This window comes from Pelecanus crispus, chromosome 9, assembly GCF_030463565.1.
Source record: "Pelecanus crispus isolate bPelCri1 chromosome 9, bPelCri1.pri, whole genome shotgun sequence".
Taxonomy (NCBI): Eukaryota; Metazoa; Chordata; class Aves; order Pelecaniformes; family Pelecanidae; genus Pelecanus; species Pelecanus crispus.
The window spans coordinates 12,165,718-12,181,461 of record NC_134651.1 but is presented as its reverse complement, the minus strand read 5'-3'; the positions used below and the strand labels follow the sequence as shown (position 1 = coordinate 12,181,461).

The window sequence follows — 15,744 nt, the reverse complement described above, 5'->3', positions numbered from 1 at the left end:
ATGGATCTGCTAATGAACGTGGCACACACACAGTTTTCTGTCGTCTTGAAACACACTCCTCTCTTCTCTACATAGTGTGTGGGAAAGGTGCAGTCTGTGGGTACTTCCTACATAGAACAAAAGGTCCACAACTTTGCTCTGACTTCCAAAAGACTCAGACACTCTGGACTTGGACTCCTAGATAGTCCAAAATACTCACCTTGGCAAGGAGAACCCCACACCAAAACGGTGCTATCAGTGGTCAATAAGATGTTAGGAGAGAAAAAAGGATCAAATTAGAATTTGTGTATATGACATGACAAGTCAACATCTAAAGCCATATTAGCAAGGACTGTGACACAAGTCCTTGAACATCAAATCTAAGAACTGGGAAGGACTGTCATTTTTTAAAATCTTCTACAGCAGAAAGACTGGCCAGGGCAGAGCCTAGGAGTACAGATTTTGTACATTTGAAAGATTTTTTACTTCTGGTTAACTGCCCAAAGACTAGGAGAGGCTACAAGCATGCTGCATCATTACTGGGAAGAGATCCTGTTCTGAGCTGGCCCTTAAAACTCTCCTCCATGCACAGGAGGGCAGATATCCTTACATCTGGATATCCAAGCAACAGCAGCTACCACAAAAGTCTTCAACAGCCATAAGTTTAAAGAACTCTCAGGTGGTAGTTTGTTGTTCTCCAGCAATATTATATATTTGGTGAATATCTGGTACATGAAAGTAGGCATCTTTCATATCAAGAGCTTTTCACCCACGTCTTTCGCCTAAAGGACAGATAGTTGTCCCTAGAGAGAAAGTCCTGCCCTTAACTTCTCATATTTCTGATAAAGTTGATGTCGCTTAGCCTCTTGCTCTTCCAGGGAATCAGGAAAGAGCAGAAGTAAAACTGTCTTCAAGAGCATACTTTAGCTTGTGCTGCTGAGAACAGAAACTAGGCCGGTGAGATTTCAGCGTTACTGTCAAGTGAGGTATCCACCTATACAGAAAAAAGCAAAAAGTCACCATTGAAAAAGACTGTAAAGATTCTCTTTAGGGAAAATCTGTAGCTCAGTCTTCACAGAGACATGTCTTGATTTCAGAGAGGTCTGTAAAAGAGGAAGAATTCATTTGTGCAAAGGACTTCAGGGACTCAGGGATTTTTATTTGGCTGTGGAACCTTTAGGCTGTCTGTTAGCACTCCAAATCCCCATCAGATCAATAAAGCCTGCAGTCATTACATGTGATAGCTCCTACCTTCCAGGAAATGAGCTTGTGAGTTTTATTCTAATTGTGAATAGGCAGGTGTTCACACCACCAAAATCAACGGTAACAGGAGCACTTAGAGATTCTTGTTGGCCATCTCAGAGAAGGTACAAATAAAAGGTCAAGCACTGAATTTCTCTTGCATTGACACACTGGTTCTGTCTAAACTCCCCTTGCTCTACCAAAAGAGAATTTGTTCCTCAATACCTTATCAACACAATGTTAATTTTAAACAGTACATTTCTATAGCAATTGAATTAATTAGGAGTTTGTCAATGCATAGGAGCCAATCCGGATTAAGGCATGGAGTGAATTTAGAGTTGAGCTAACTATCCCTTATTTAACCCTTGCATGGATGTTCTTATTCTGCATCAAGTCCAATCCCAAAGCTTTGAAGTGACTTCTATGATTTGGAACTGGACACACTCATCCTGGGATAAAGGTATGTACATTGGGGAAATCGATAGTTAAGCTGGAGTAAATTTTAAGCATATAAACCCTATGGTTTTATCCAGATTAGAGCTTTTTGCAGCAGCGTAGCCACCTCTTTGACACTGGGGAAGAAAAGTATAGACACTGCTTTATCTCAGTGTAGTACATTTACATAGTGTAGCCACGTGTTCAAAAACTGGCACTGACAAGCTCCATATTGCCCAAGCCAGTTGGCATAAAGATGGTGTGTATTCCCTCAGGGTGGGATTATAGCTCTGTATGCTATTCAGGAAAATAGGCCAGACAACTGAACTTCCTTTTCCAGGTGTGCTCATATGCCCTCTCTCACAAGTAATGCTAAAAAAACAACAAAAATTAATGAAATCCTGGAAAGATACTCTTTACATAGCTTTCAAAGCAAATGCCAATTGCAGCCTTCAGGGAAAAGGTGAAACAAGTGCTGCTGCTGCAGTACATCTGTTAATTAGTCTATAAGGATTTGTGTTTACGACAAGAGTGAAAACTAACTATTGCAACAGAAGTAATACCAGCTGAACACAGTTCTGCTGTTTTGTTCAATCTCACAGCAATTCTCAGCATATCCACACTGGCATGAATGTGATACTGGAGTTGGTAGGGCAGAAGTCACTCAGTTCTACTAACGGCGGTTTACTCAAAGGACTTCAGGCTTTTTTGAACCTCTCCACTTTTAACACTGCCCCGAAATATCTCACACACAGTGTATCCCTTGCTGTTTCAATCCTGTGTTGTTTCGTAACCAGGGATACATCTAGAGATCACCACAGGTTCTCTGGGAAGCAACTCAGTATCCTTGAAACGTAATTAGAGAATCACAAGTGGATTTAATCTTATGGAGATTTTATAGTAAAACAGTATTTAGCCCTGGCACTAACATTCTTCATTTAATAAACAAAACAAAAATTCAAATCAGTGAGAGAAACAGCTATGACAAGCACTTTCATGAAGTCCACAATGACAAATGCCAATCTCCTATTTGCTGATGTGGCACAGCAGGGCAACAAGCCACCCTTTTCCTGGCATCAGCTTAAATGGTTCCTCGGATATACAATCCATGTGGACAGTACTGGCCTGAATTTCACTGGAGCTACAAATATTTCAGGGTCTTTTGGTTGGTTGGTTGCTTGCTTTTTTTTTAAGTTGGTCTATGCGTACATGAGAAATGGGCATACTTTAGCCTTAAAAACAGTACAACCCTTACAGCCGGGGCGTCCGTGACTAAACACAAAGAGCATCTTCACTGCCAGCTACTCTACTTTTCCAGGGATGAACTGACAAAAAATGATTACAAACTTTCTCAACACCAAGCCGAGGGAGTAAGTAAGGATGTGATTAATTAGGTGAATGTGAGTGGCCCTCTAAACTCACAGGTCAAGACCACAGTGAGAATCAGAGAAGGTTCGCCAAGGGACAAGAGAAAAATAAGTCACGGATCTGAGCCACTAAAGCAGTTACACCTCTAGAGCACTATGCAAATCACTGAAAGACCCATTTCATAGTATCTTTTAAAAAGCTGTCTTTCCTCTGCTGACATGGCACTGTTATTTTTCAGAGACAGGAACAATTTCCACTGACATGATAGGAGGCTGCTATACAAACAAGAAGTTGACAACTCATTTTAGGATACGTAGTATTAAAAACATAGGATATAAAAATCAATAGCTGTTACATGGGACGCGAGTAAGTTATTTAACAAAGTGAAAGCAGTAAATTAGCTTAATGGCAGGACCACATGCTGCAATACAGATCAAACAATTTTTGGTTTTCCACTTACAACTGACAGGACTAAGATTATTCAAGGAAAACAAGTTCATTATCTTGTCTCTTCTGAGGAAGGGAGGAAAACTTAGAGCATACAGACCAAGTGGAGAATCAAAACAAAACTGAAAATACAGTCAGGAGGGAATGATTGGCAGTTGCATAAGGAAACTAATCTTGTAAATGGACCAGAGGCTGCTGAAAGCCAAGGCAGAGGGGAGGAATAAAGGGGGATTTACGCAGATTGAGGCAGAACTCTCAAAAAACAAGGACTCCATATCAGAATTACTGTGCTTTTTTAGGAACCTACTAGAATATGAGAAGTGCTTAAATTTGCAGTGTGGATTAGCGATTTGACAATTTAACCATCCCAACATTTTACAGTGTTAGACACTATGGCAGTCTGAAGAGTCAGTTGTTTGGAAAAGCACTACAGCAACACACTGAAATTACAAGTAAAAAAAATCAATTCCAAACGAGTTTAGAATAGGTAAAATACTAATATTTTGTTCTGAATGTTGGACTTTAATCAGCCTCTACAGATATACTAATGTGAACTATACTGATGTGAACCCCTGAGCATGTTGCTAGGGGATCTCTCGAAAATGGAGGGTCTGTGCCCAAACCAGCATCTCTCTGCTTTAACATGCACTGGAATTCAGATTAAAAACATTACTATGGGCATACAATAATGAAATCTCCGCTGACACGACAAAAAAAGCAATGACCTCTCTTACTTCCAAGAAGCTCCTAGAGCTTTCATTGTCAATAAAATCTACAGTTACATTTACGCTAAGACTTAAATTTTATTATTTTAATAAGCTTGTAGCTGTATGTTAAATTTTCAGAGTATTTCAAATCTGATTTTTACAATTTTAATCAAAATCTATTAATATATTTTTCAGCTGAAGCAATGGAATAGCTTATTTCTGCTATGAAAAAGAACCGCATGTATAAATAATACAATCAGTTCACAAGTGGATTCTTTCAATTTAGTTATTAATAATATTAATAATAACAAAATAATAACAATTTAGTTATTGAAAAGCTAGACTTACACACAGCTGATACAAATATTATGTTTTTAAAATTTTGTTTTTTCAAAGTGTGAACTTCATAAGCATTTATGTTAAGGTGAATGCTCATGTTGTGAAGTTATACAAAAAAACCTCAAAAAATACACCCTTTACAGGTGTGCCTACATTAAAATATAGCCTTTATTTATTTCAATTTGCACAACCTTTTCAAACATGTCTCTGCTTCATTCATTGCATTTACTCCTTCAGAACTGCCAAAACTGAGACTTGTGCAAACAACATCATTAAGCAAGAAAACAAGAAACTACTGTTTTATCAGTGAAACAAATGCACAAGACCATCATGGAACCATGAAACATTTTCACCTGGCCTCTGGCAGGGCTGTATTTAAATGCAGAAGAGGGCATTAATGAGGCCAATATGGCTAGAGGTCTTAGAGGAGTAGAGGTTTACTCTGTAGCTGCTGGGTTAATGCTTCACCTCTACTGTATAGATAGGGAGAAGGCGATCATGGTGGGGCTGCTAGTGGTGAGAAAAGAGCTTTCATATTCTCTGAGGAATGGACCAGATCCTTGAAGAGGTAAGCTTATAACTTTCCTTAGGAAATCTTTGTTTTTATTTTGCAAGTAGTATTTCAGTTCAGGCTACTTTAACAATACATCTACAGATTTGTGGAATTTTTTTGTTTAGAACTCTAAGGAACTTATTCTAATGGTAGAATGGAAGATGCTAGGAGAACCACAGAACCAGGTTTTTCTTCCTATGAAGCTAAATGTTTCTCTGCAGCAGCTGAGCTTAAGGTTAGTGTTATACTAATATAATGTAGTTCCCTTTGAAGGATTTACAGGGGGAAGTACATAAAATAATTCCTTCCTGGGGCTGTTTAAATGTTGTATTTTTATGGTAACTGCATAACTGTAATGATTCCTTGTGGATTAATGAGGGATGCTATAAATGAACAGCCCAAACTGGATTGAGAGACTTATTGGCTTCTCTTCCTCTTTCTGGAAAGAGTATTTCAAAAAGAACATGCATTTGTTCTCTAAGGCTGCATGTGATTTTTCAGCCACTGATTTCCTATGTCTGGCTCATTTTAAGTGTTCCTGGAGAACTGAGCCTCTAAGGGCATTTGTTACACGGTCTCAGACCCTGTTTGTGACTTTGCCTGGTTGTTGGGCAGTAGCTTGTCACGCTGCATGGTAATGCTAAAGACTTCTTGCATGGAACAAGGGGAAAGAGAAGATGACTGCCTCACCAATGTAATTTAAAATGTGCTTCTCTTAAGAGAAGTTACATAACCACAAAGTTAGCAATGTGAATTTAAAATGCTAAACTAATAATGCTAAGCTAGGACTTCAGAATTGGTGCTGCAAGGGTCACTAAGCATGGTGATGTTGGAAACCTCCCCAGGTGAGTTGGTGCTGACTGCTGGAGAAGATAGCATGAGGCTGCACTCAGAACAAGTTAATCTGATTGATTTAAGACTGAGGCTGTGGGCATGACATCTGACAGCAGCAGTGTTTGGAGAGGACTGCTGCCCACAGCCCTCCCCAGCTGCTTCTTACTTTGTCCCTCAAATCTAACAGCTGAGCAGTTTGTAAAACTGCTAACCTGATCTACTTGACCAGTACAGGTCTCCACTCCTTAACCCACTGCTTAAGCTGTTTAAACTAGCATGCCTCATTCTGACTGAAACAGGAGGCTGGAGTGCTCATCTGAGCAGCTCAGCTAGTAAATCTGAAAATGAGGTAACAAGCAACTGGGGATGGTAATCTGTGCTCTGCACAGCTGCTGTGACAGAAGCATGCATCAAGAAAAATGTAAGGGCAGATATTTTTCAGATGTCCTCTTTCCTCAGAAGCAATAAACTCATACCATTTCTGGGACTGAGCTTTTTTAAGTGTCACTTAAAGGCTAACAAGGTTCAAATGAAATAACAATCAGAAGGACTTTTTTCCTCCTTATCTCAGCTTCTGGGAAAGTAACTTTACTAGAGAAACAATGAAGTCTTAAGCTGGACTGTGACTGACAGGCAAGGATTTTAATGCACTAAGGAGTCTATCTTAAAGACTTGAACTGGAAGTCAAATGTCTAAAGTATCTCCAGAAGATTCCCCTGTATTAAAGGTCAGTAGGTATTTCTTGGTGTCCAGTTTCCAGATGGGTTGGTCTGTTCCACCACATGTCAGTACACTAATGGGGACAATGGTCCTTCTACCCTCTCTGCAAACCTCTTCCTTCAAGAGGTTTTGGGGGTGTTGCAGAACTCCCTTTAAGCACAGAGCTAGCAACAGTCCATGCCAACAGATGAACTGCAAATGGGTTCTTCCTTAGTGAGGGTCTCTAAGCATTTTCCCATACACAGAAATAATTTTTATTTAAAGCAATGCAAATAGCCAGTTTTTCACTGTCTTGTAAAATAGAATTCCTTTGACTTTCCAAACCAAAGTGACTTGACATTAACTCTCTGCTTGCCCAGCAGACTGTCCCTGATTAGAAGTTTCTGGTGCTCTTAATAAAACATCAGATGGATTTCTTGGTTCCAAGCATGTGTAACTTTCCTTTTGGAAAGGCTTAAATCAAGTCATCTGAAGTGAGGAGGAAAGAGGCATGCAGGCAATCTGCTTAGGTGGGGTGTACATTCATTGGCAATTAAAGTGTAAGATCCCCCAATTCTCTTGATACACTAAATAGGAAAAGATGATACAATTGGCTGTCCAAGGGACCAAATGAGCTTATGACTTGCTACAGAGTAGATGAAGCTGATGTACACAGTGTAGCATACAGACTGACCCATATAAATACTCCTCTCTAGAATTATTAAGAAGTAAAATCCCCTGCATTCTTATTGTCTAATGGAAGACAATATTGCTCCTAGTTAGTTAAGTAATCCTTTTGATACAGGAGTGGATAAATTTAATAACGTGATGCTTTTGTGCACTGTTATCCCAAAGGCTGACTGAAAATAAAAAATTGTTTTTCCTGCTCTTGCTTTTTACCTAAGCCTGCCATTCTTCCAGAAGAATGTTGCCTGATATTCTAGTCATGAATATAATCAACTCAAAGGTTCACTCATGGCTGAATTAATCTGATATTGTTTCCCTTAAGTCTCTTCTGTAACTAACACTTGTGTCACAGTGAGAACTTGGTTCAAGGGAACTCTGACAATGGAATCTCAAATTCATAATCACAACTGAAAATCTGGCTGTTGATCAGGATTTAGCAATATGCAGCAGAGAGGTGGTTCCTACTGTTGTTCATGAGAATCTCAGTTACTCTTGGGTGTTTTCTGGGCAGAGCGTCCCAACAGTTCTCCTGTGTCTACTTGGCCATGATGTCAAATGGCTTTGGAAACTTCACAGTAATGCCCCATGACTATAGCTGGATAGGAGTGTTCCCTCAAAAACTGTCACCTATTATTTAACACTGCTCTGGGAGTCATGCTACATAGATGCCAAACCTCTTGTTTCTGTGGGTTTTCTCCTGATTTAGTCTAGGTTAAAAATGCAGCCCCTGAGAATGTTGGTGGTTTTGGGTTGGTTTTTTTTTTAGCATTCAGTGCTCACTACTGTAGTTTCTTGCGCACCAACTGTAAATACTTGATCTGATCCTTAAGGTATGTGAGCAACAGATGTGCAAAGTCACTGTTCATGGGCTTACAGAACTAACTCTTGATAAATTCTGCTATACTAATATGTGGAAAGACAAAATTCAATATTACCAGGTGGACATTAATAGATCATGATATTTTTTTGCTTGTTAGCTGTAACTGGGAACCTAGCATACCTCATACTTCTGTACAAACTTTAAACAAAGCATTGGCTTAATCTAGATATTCAGTCTTTAATAGAGGGTCTGAGCTCAAATTTGAAGCTGCTTTAATTTCCCATCTTAGAGAAATAGAAGAGTCTTATATATTACAATAAATTGTGGAAGTTAAAGGCAGAAGTCAGAGTACAGTAGCCTGTATCTTACTAACTTAATGTAAAATTTTCACTTTTAACATTGTTTCCAGATCAACTTAAATTCAGAGGTAAACATGTGTAAGAGCAAGTTGAATCAGCTGATTCAAGCTAAGACTGCTTTAGCTAACAGGAAGCTGTTATCTGGGGACACATCAGATGTTTGTGTTTAAAAAAAACAAACAAAACAAATACCGAAAACAAAATGACCCAACTCAAACCCTACTCTGAACAGAATCTGTTTAATTAGAGGACTTTTAGATGTCTTTCCTGATTGCCTACATCTGTATAAGCTTGGCTTTTTTCCTACATGTTGGCTGTGAAGATGCATGGCGGGAAGAAGCTCTATCAATTCTCACTTGATGGATTAAATGACTATCTTCTGCTGTGTGAAAATTCAAATACTGTAACAACAGCTGAAGAATAAGGCACCACTGACTTCCAAGGATTTTGATCCCTGCAAAGGATGCAAAGAGTAACTGGTATTATTTTAATATGATACAAAGGACATAATTTTGCTAATGACAGCTACAGTATTTTAGGTACCTTGTTAGGTTGGCACTAAGTAAGCAACTAAAAATACAGAAACCATAATTCCAATGAAATGCTGGATAGGTAAGCTTTGGAGAGATCAAAGGATAAGTTTTAGAAATAAAATTCTAACCACAAGGTGCTAAAGTAATATTGCTGACTGAAAAGAAACCCCCAAACTTCAATGTCAACTTATACTTTTAAATCAGTGTTAGTTAGATGTATTCTCTGTAGCACTTGGCAACTCATTTGTTTCCTGTGACGGTGGAGCTCTCAATGCCCCTTCCACTGTCAAGGGCACAAAGCACCACTTCTAACAATACGAGTGGATTGCATTAAATCTGAAATGCAGAAAACTGACTGTAGCTTATTCAGATATAAAGTTAATGCAAATCACTGTTTAAGCATAATTAAATATTTACACTTTTTTCAATGAGTTAACAAGGGGAGGACATGAAGTTTTTGTTGTTCACTGAGGAACCGGGCAGGTAAAACCAAACCTGGTAAAATTGCTCCTGCTTTATTTGCAGGTATGCCTCATGACTTATGCATAAGAAACTTGATGAGTCTGTGTTTGGCATGCCAGAACTATAGATCATCACATACTGCAGAACTTCTGTCAATGCTGGAAACAATGGTAAAGGTACCTTGACCACAGTGATGCTTAACTACCAAGTGCAACCTGGCTAAAGCTTCTATGTGAAACTCTGGCCTCTTTGAAACAAAGATCTCTTGATGCTGCCAGTGTGGGAACTTGTTCTGCAGTCAGACTAACTAGGAATGTGAACAACTCTTGCCTGTAGAGTACTCTAAGGCTTGTAGACAGGAAGGTGGTAATGAAAACTCAAGAACAACAGAAGAGTAATTTTTCAGATCATATAAATGATGAACTCTATGCATTAGATAGAAGAACATTCTAGTTTTTACAGACCAGAAATGTGGACGGGGAGCACAAACTCGTGTTTTCTAGAATGTTTTAAAACTGCATTGGTGCAAGCTACATGCCAGTTCTGCTTTGGCTCTCTACAAAGCATGTTTCCCAGCTTCTGGGCAGCCCTGTTCCCTCTTTTTAGCAGGCCAGTATCTCATTTTAACCCATGAAGTTTTGGCAATTCATCTTTCTATTCAATTGCAATAAGTCTAAACAAACCGAGATCTGAGGAAGCACACAGAGGAAACCTCAAAACAAAGGGGAGTTTTTAAGCCAATTAAAGCTGCTACCTTGTTAGTTTTGTAAATACTGTAACAGATAAGCATTTTAGGTGAAGAAGTAGCTAAAGATCTACTGGCCTAACAAATGAATCAAAAAACTCAATTTGATGGAGCTTCTGTTTGGACTTCTCAACTTTTGAATGCTGCATCGAATTACTTCAAAACTTCAGTGACTATTCTAGGAATTGATAGGCATGATTGTCAATGACTACAGTTTCTGTGTGTGCAGCAGAAACAAGGTAGAAATTGGAAGTCTCTCTTGTCTACAGAGTAATACAAAGTTCACAGAAGCTCTTAATGGTTTCTGGTGTGACTATATTCTCATTACAGCTCTACCCATCTTTCCAAGAGGTTAATGCACTGCTAGAATGAATTCCTAGACAGAAAAACAATGGTGAGAGGAGGATTGGAAGAAGCTCTGGGAGCTAGGAGGATGTTGCAGAGGGAACTCCCAGGATACTAGAAAGTAGGACAGCCTTTGACATACAAAGCTTTGCCTACAAATGTTCCAGTGCCTGAGCTACAGGCATATGTTTATACTGACCACAAATACTAGTTTCATAACTCCATAATTATTCTGACCTACAGTTAATACTGTTTCTTCATGCTTTATGTTCACCATATTAATTTGTTTCAGGAGACTTCTGATGTACAGTAAAATAGACTGCATAGCCTTTAATGGAAATTCATGGAGAAACTTGTCCCAGACTGATAAATATCTGGATGGCAATTAACACTATGGTGATCCAAGTCTGATGAGACTCCTCTGTACAGAAGCAAATAAAATAGGAGATATGTTGTTTGACTTGTAAGATTTAAAATAGAAAATAGATGTGTTTACTCATGTGTTGAGAGGCTAGGCTTAGCACCTTCACTATGCTATGAGACCCAACTGACTTGTTTGGGCTTTCTCTTCCTTGCTGTTCTGGTTCAAATGTTACAGGAAGAAGCGCATAAAGAAGCTGAACTGTGGTCCCTCAAGAGCTGGATGTGAATCTGTTGTTGCAAACCATGAATGGATATTTCTAATCTATAGCGTGGATGCTATGTAAGAAAGCAAAGCATGTATGCTTTCCAAATGTTGGCAAATCAAATAGGGTAACTGTCTACAGTGTCCCCATTCTAGTGAACATAGTGCATTAAAAAAAACCCAAACAGTTTTGTGCTAACTTGTATCAGAACAAAGATAAATAGGCAACTCACAGATTATCAAGGGGGGAAGCCATTAAAAAAACCACAACTGGGTTTTGACTGTTAGGGAAATACATTATCAGTGTTACTTTTTTATGAAAAAGGATGTTAAATACATACATTTAATAGTACACACTCTAAAGCTAAAATGACAGAATGAAACCTGAAGAATGTGTTGAAAGGGTAAGTGAGAGTCAAGTAAAAAGCTGTTCTGTAGCTTGACTGTAACTGTCCCATCTTCTGGAGAAAAAAGGCATAAACAAATTTCATGCATTTGAGATTATAGGACCAGCTGTGCATAAATACTTGCAGAGATGAGACTTGGCTAATAGTCCAGAGGAATGAATCTTCAGTTACCAACTGGACTGATATTGCTTGTAGTCAAACAATGAGTCTGCATTTTCATAGTACTAGACTACCTGTAGATATTATCATGTTAAGTGTAACAACTGCTGTTCAGGTGAGTGCCTTCAAAACATGAACATGCTTACAAGCTCTATTAACAAATATTGTCTCTGAAGTGACAAGTTATAAAAGTCTTTGCTGGCTGCTTTCAATCTCTTACTGCAACATACTTACTTGACTGTCAGTGTTCAGTTTTTAGCTGGTGCCATAAAAATTCTTAGGACAAGTATAATAAAGTATAACGAATATCCTCATTTGCCTGCAAGCATCAAGTATTTCTACTTTGGTTTTAATCTCTTCTTAAAATAGCAAACAGGAGAAGAGGGAGTAAATGTTTCTGGCTTGAATTTCAGGACACTAGCCACAACATGTTTTTGCACTGGTGTCACAGAGGAAGGAAAGCATATCTCTGCATTGAAGTTAGAGGCTGGATTTGGGCTATAATTTAATTTCCACAGCAGCATGTCCCATCACTTGGAAAGCTTATAATTAACATAATCTCAGGCACCACAGGTAAACAGAATTTGTTTGAGGAAATTTTGATTACTCAATGCGAACTGGATTTCCAGCTAGAGTGCCTGTTCCTGTGTTAAAGCAAGCGTGTGTTTTGGAAGCCTGCTTCCTCAATGATGCTTTCTACCCTATCAACTGATCTTACCACACAAGGAATCTAATACAGCCATACCCTAGGTGTAACACTGTGCTAGTTTCTTGTGCTAAAAGCAAGTTCAGTTTCAAGTGCCAAGTCTGCAGGGTGCGCTTAAGTTGGTGGAGTTGAACTCCCTCCCTCCTGGGAATGGAGGAAAATGTTTTCAAGTACTCAAAGTATAAACTTAACAGCTTTTCAGAACATGTTTCTCTCTTCCTATTAAGTAAATTAAATTAGCACATACAGCAGTAGAGTGGGCAGAAGATAAAGCATCTCTTTAAAATGTAATGCTCTCTAGAACACATGCTTGCTCCTACAAAAGGAAGTGGAAGGCTGAGCTGATGGCTGCCTTACAGAGAGCATGGTCACATCTGGGCATGAGTAGTTTCCTGTGTGGATGGTGCAGTGTCTCAAGGCTTCCTCTCATAAATGAGGAATGTGTCTGTTCAGCCACTCTTCTGGTTTACTAAAGGCACATATAGATGGTTTTTCAACTATTTTAACTTGCTAAAAGTCCTAATTATGAAATGTTTGGAGAAACTTTCCTGTTTCTCAGACTTTATACTACCTTGTCCCTATGGCAACTATTACTCTAGCATGTTTTTAGAGAAACACACCAAACACAGTCAAGGTTTTGCCTAAAACTGTCCTGTCAGAAGTAAAATTGATTTTTTTTTTTTTTTCCAAGGACAAGCAAACAAAGCCTAAACTTGAGGTACTTCAACATAGAACTGCAGAGTATTTCTGCTAAAGCTTCTTGTCTATGCTATGCCTGCTTGAGATAATAGACGTTTACTGTAGGTTTGTCTAACATCCTTCCTCTCAAAGGGCAAAAAGCATTTTCTACACAAGCCAACAAACAACAAAATGGATTATTTCATCCAAAGTTGGACAAAGGCCTTCATGTAAATTCTGCTATCCAGGAAAGACTATATACAAACACATGCATATACAAACACATGCAAAAAGCACTTAAAAGTTTGTTGCATAGGCTTAACTTTCCAAGTGTTCCTCACTTTACCAACAGCTTAGTCTGGTCTTATCAGAAGCTTATTCTTTTTCTAATTGCTGGCACAAAAGGCTCTTAAATCATGTTTTGACAGCTGAAATACTACATCTTCATAAATAAAAAGAACTGTCAGTAGTGCTAGTGCAGAAGCAAAGGAACCAGATGCAGTACTAAAAGCTGGGGGAGGGGATAATGATTTAAAAGTTAAGAAAAGCATCTGCTTATAGTTTGATAGCAGCTATCTATCTAAATCCAACCCAGAAAATTAGATCCTGCTACAGCTGGCATAGAGATTATGAACATCTCACTGGAAAAAAAAAATCCCACACTGTTTAGAAGTAATAGTATTGGATCAAGAGGGTATTCTGTTCACTTCTGTTCTTTTCATTGTAAAAAAGGAAAAAAACCCAATCCATGAGAATTTTCTGGTGTCTAAAGGTCAAGCCAGCAAGCTTGCATCTGTCTTCCAAGCTTAGAAGATTTTACTGTAGTAAAATATAGTAGCTTTATTTTACATATGGCATATTTCTCCCACCCTTACTTTGCACATGGGCCTTTAGGTTGAGCCTTTTGCTACTTCTCTGAAATCCTGTTGGAAGGGTGCATACAGCATCTTGCTTCTCTTCCAAGCTCAGATCTATTTCATTTCATCAGCATTAAATTCATATTTGGATAACACAGACACAAAATGAGAATGCTTTTTGAAAGCCACAACATAAAAAGTTTTAAAATGAACTGCACAGAAAGACATTAACACCTGGAGTATGTCAGCGTTAGCAATAAAAGACATTGTATGACCAACACAATGTGTGCCAGTACCTCACGGTATGAAAATGAACAAGATATTTAGTTGCTTCTGGGCCTGAAGACCAGGTATTTCCTTTCTGAGCAGAGGTGCCTAAGTGCAGGCCGGAGGGGAAGGGATCGGATCCTCCTGGGACCGAGGGCACCGGGCGCTGTGCTACTTCACCTGCCCTCTGTAAGCCGTCCTCCCCGCCGGGGCGGGGGCTCCCGCTGCTCCGGGGCCGCCGCCTTCCTGCGCAGCCCCTCTCCTCCGGCCGCCCATCAGCAGCCGCCCGGCGGACAGCTCCGGAGCGGCGGGACGCCGGGGTGGGGGCCGAGGAGGCCGCCACCGCCCTGGGGGCTTTGGCCATCTGCCACAGCCCCGATGGGGACCCCCGCACACCCCGCGCCTCACAGCGGCCCCCAGCGCTGCGGGGGCTCCTTCCCCGTCCCCCGTCCCCCCCCCGAGCCGGCGCAGGGCCGGTCCCACCCCCGCGGGGGTCCAGCCGCTTCCAGGAGGAGGGGCACTCCCTGCCACCGGAGCGGGTGGACGCCATGGGCACCAGCCCAGCCGGGGGGGCGTTTCCATGACAACCCCCTTCCCGCCCCGGGGGCCTTGCACGCGCCCTCGCCACAGGGGGGCGACGAACCCGCCCCCCGTGCTCCCCCCCCCCCCCCCCCCCCCCGCGGCCGGGTCCCGCCCGCCTCACGGCCCCTGTCGGGAGGATACAGCTTGAAGCCCCGGAGGATCTCCTTGGCCCGCTCGTCCGTGGCCGACATGGTCCTGCCGCGCCGCGCCGCGGGCGGACGGGGCTGGGCCGGGCTGGCCTGGCTGCGCGGGGCTGGGCGGGAAGGCGGCGGTGACAGCGGCGCCTCAGGACCCCCCGCCCCTCCCCCCGACTCCCTCGCACCCGCCACTGGCCGGTGCAACCAACCCGAGCAGCCTCTCGCCGCCCCGCCCCCCGGCCCGCAGCTCCGGCCAATCACCCGCCAGCACCGCCCCGCTTCCCCGCCTTCTGGCCCAGGAAGGACGGCGCAGCTGGCCAATCAGACGGCGCGCTCGCCCGCCCGCCCACCCCACTCTCTCATTCAAGGGCGGCTGCGCAGCGGTCCTTAAGGCGTACGCTCCGGCCGGGCCTGACGTCGCCGGGGGACGGGAGTCGCCGCAGGACAAACCTTTCCCCGCCGCCCCGCCCCGCCGTTGTGAGGCCGGGCCGCAGGGGGGCGCGGGACGGGGCCGGCGGAGGGAGGGAGCGGGCGGGCGGGCCCCGGCCCGGGCGAGGGGAGGCCTCGGGGGGTGCAGCGGAGGGGGCGAGAAGCCGCCACAGGCCTGGTCAGCGCCCGCCTGCCCGCCGGCCCTCGACAGAAGGCCGCCGGGGCTGTGCCCGAGCTGCTGGAGCCCGGCTGGCGCTTCCCCTCGCGCGTTGGGCAGGTCCGGTGGCGAATTCATCCCTCGGGCTGCTTGTCGGCGGCTCAGCCGAGCTCCAGCTGTGAATTT

The 15,744-nt window shown here is 42.1% G+C and overlaps 1 protein-coding gene across 1 annotated transcript in view; it reads right to left on the bottom strand.

Annotated features, from left to right (window-relative positions):
* The window catches only part of PDE6D (phosphodiesterase 6D), a 39,314-nt gene extending 24,288 nt beyond the window's left edge, over positions 1–15,026 (bottom strand). The window contains exon 1 of the mRNA XM_075716842.1: positions 14,977–15,026. Coding sequence (XP_075572957.1) covers positions 14,977–15,026 — 50 coding nt within the window. The remainder of the gene's footprint in view (positions 1–14,976) is intronic.
* Between the last annotated feature and the right edge of the window lie 718 nt (positions 15,027–15,744).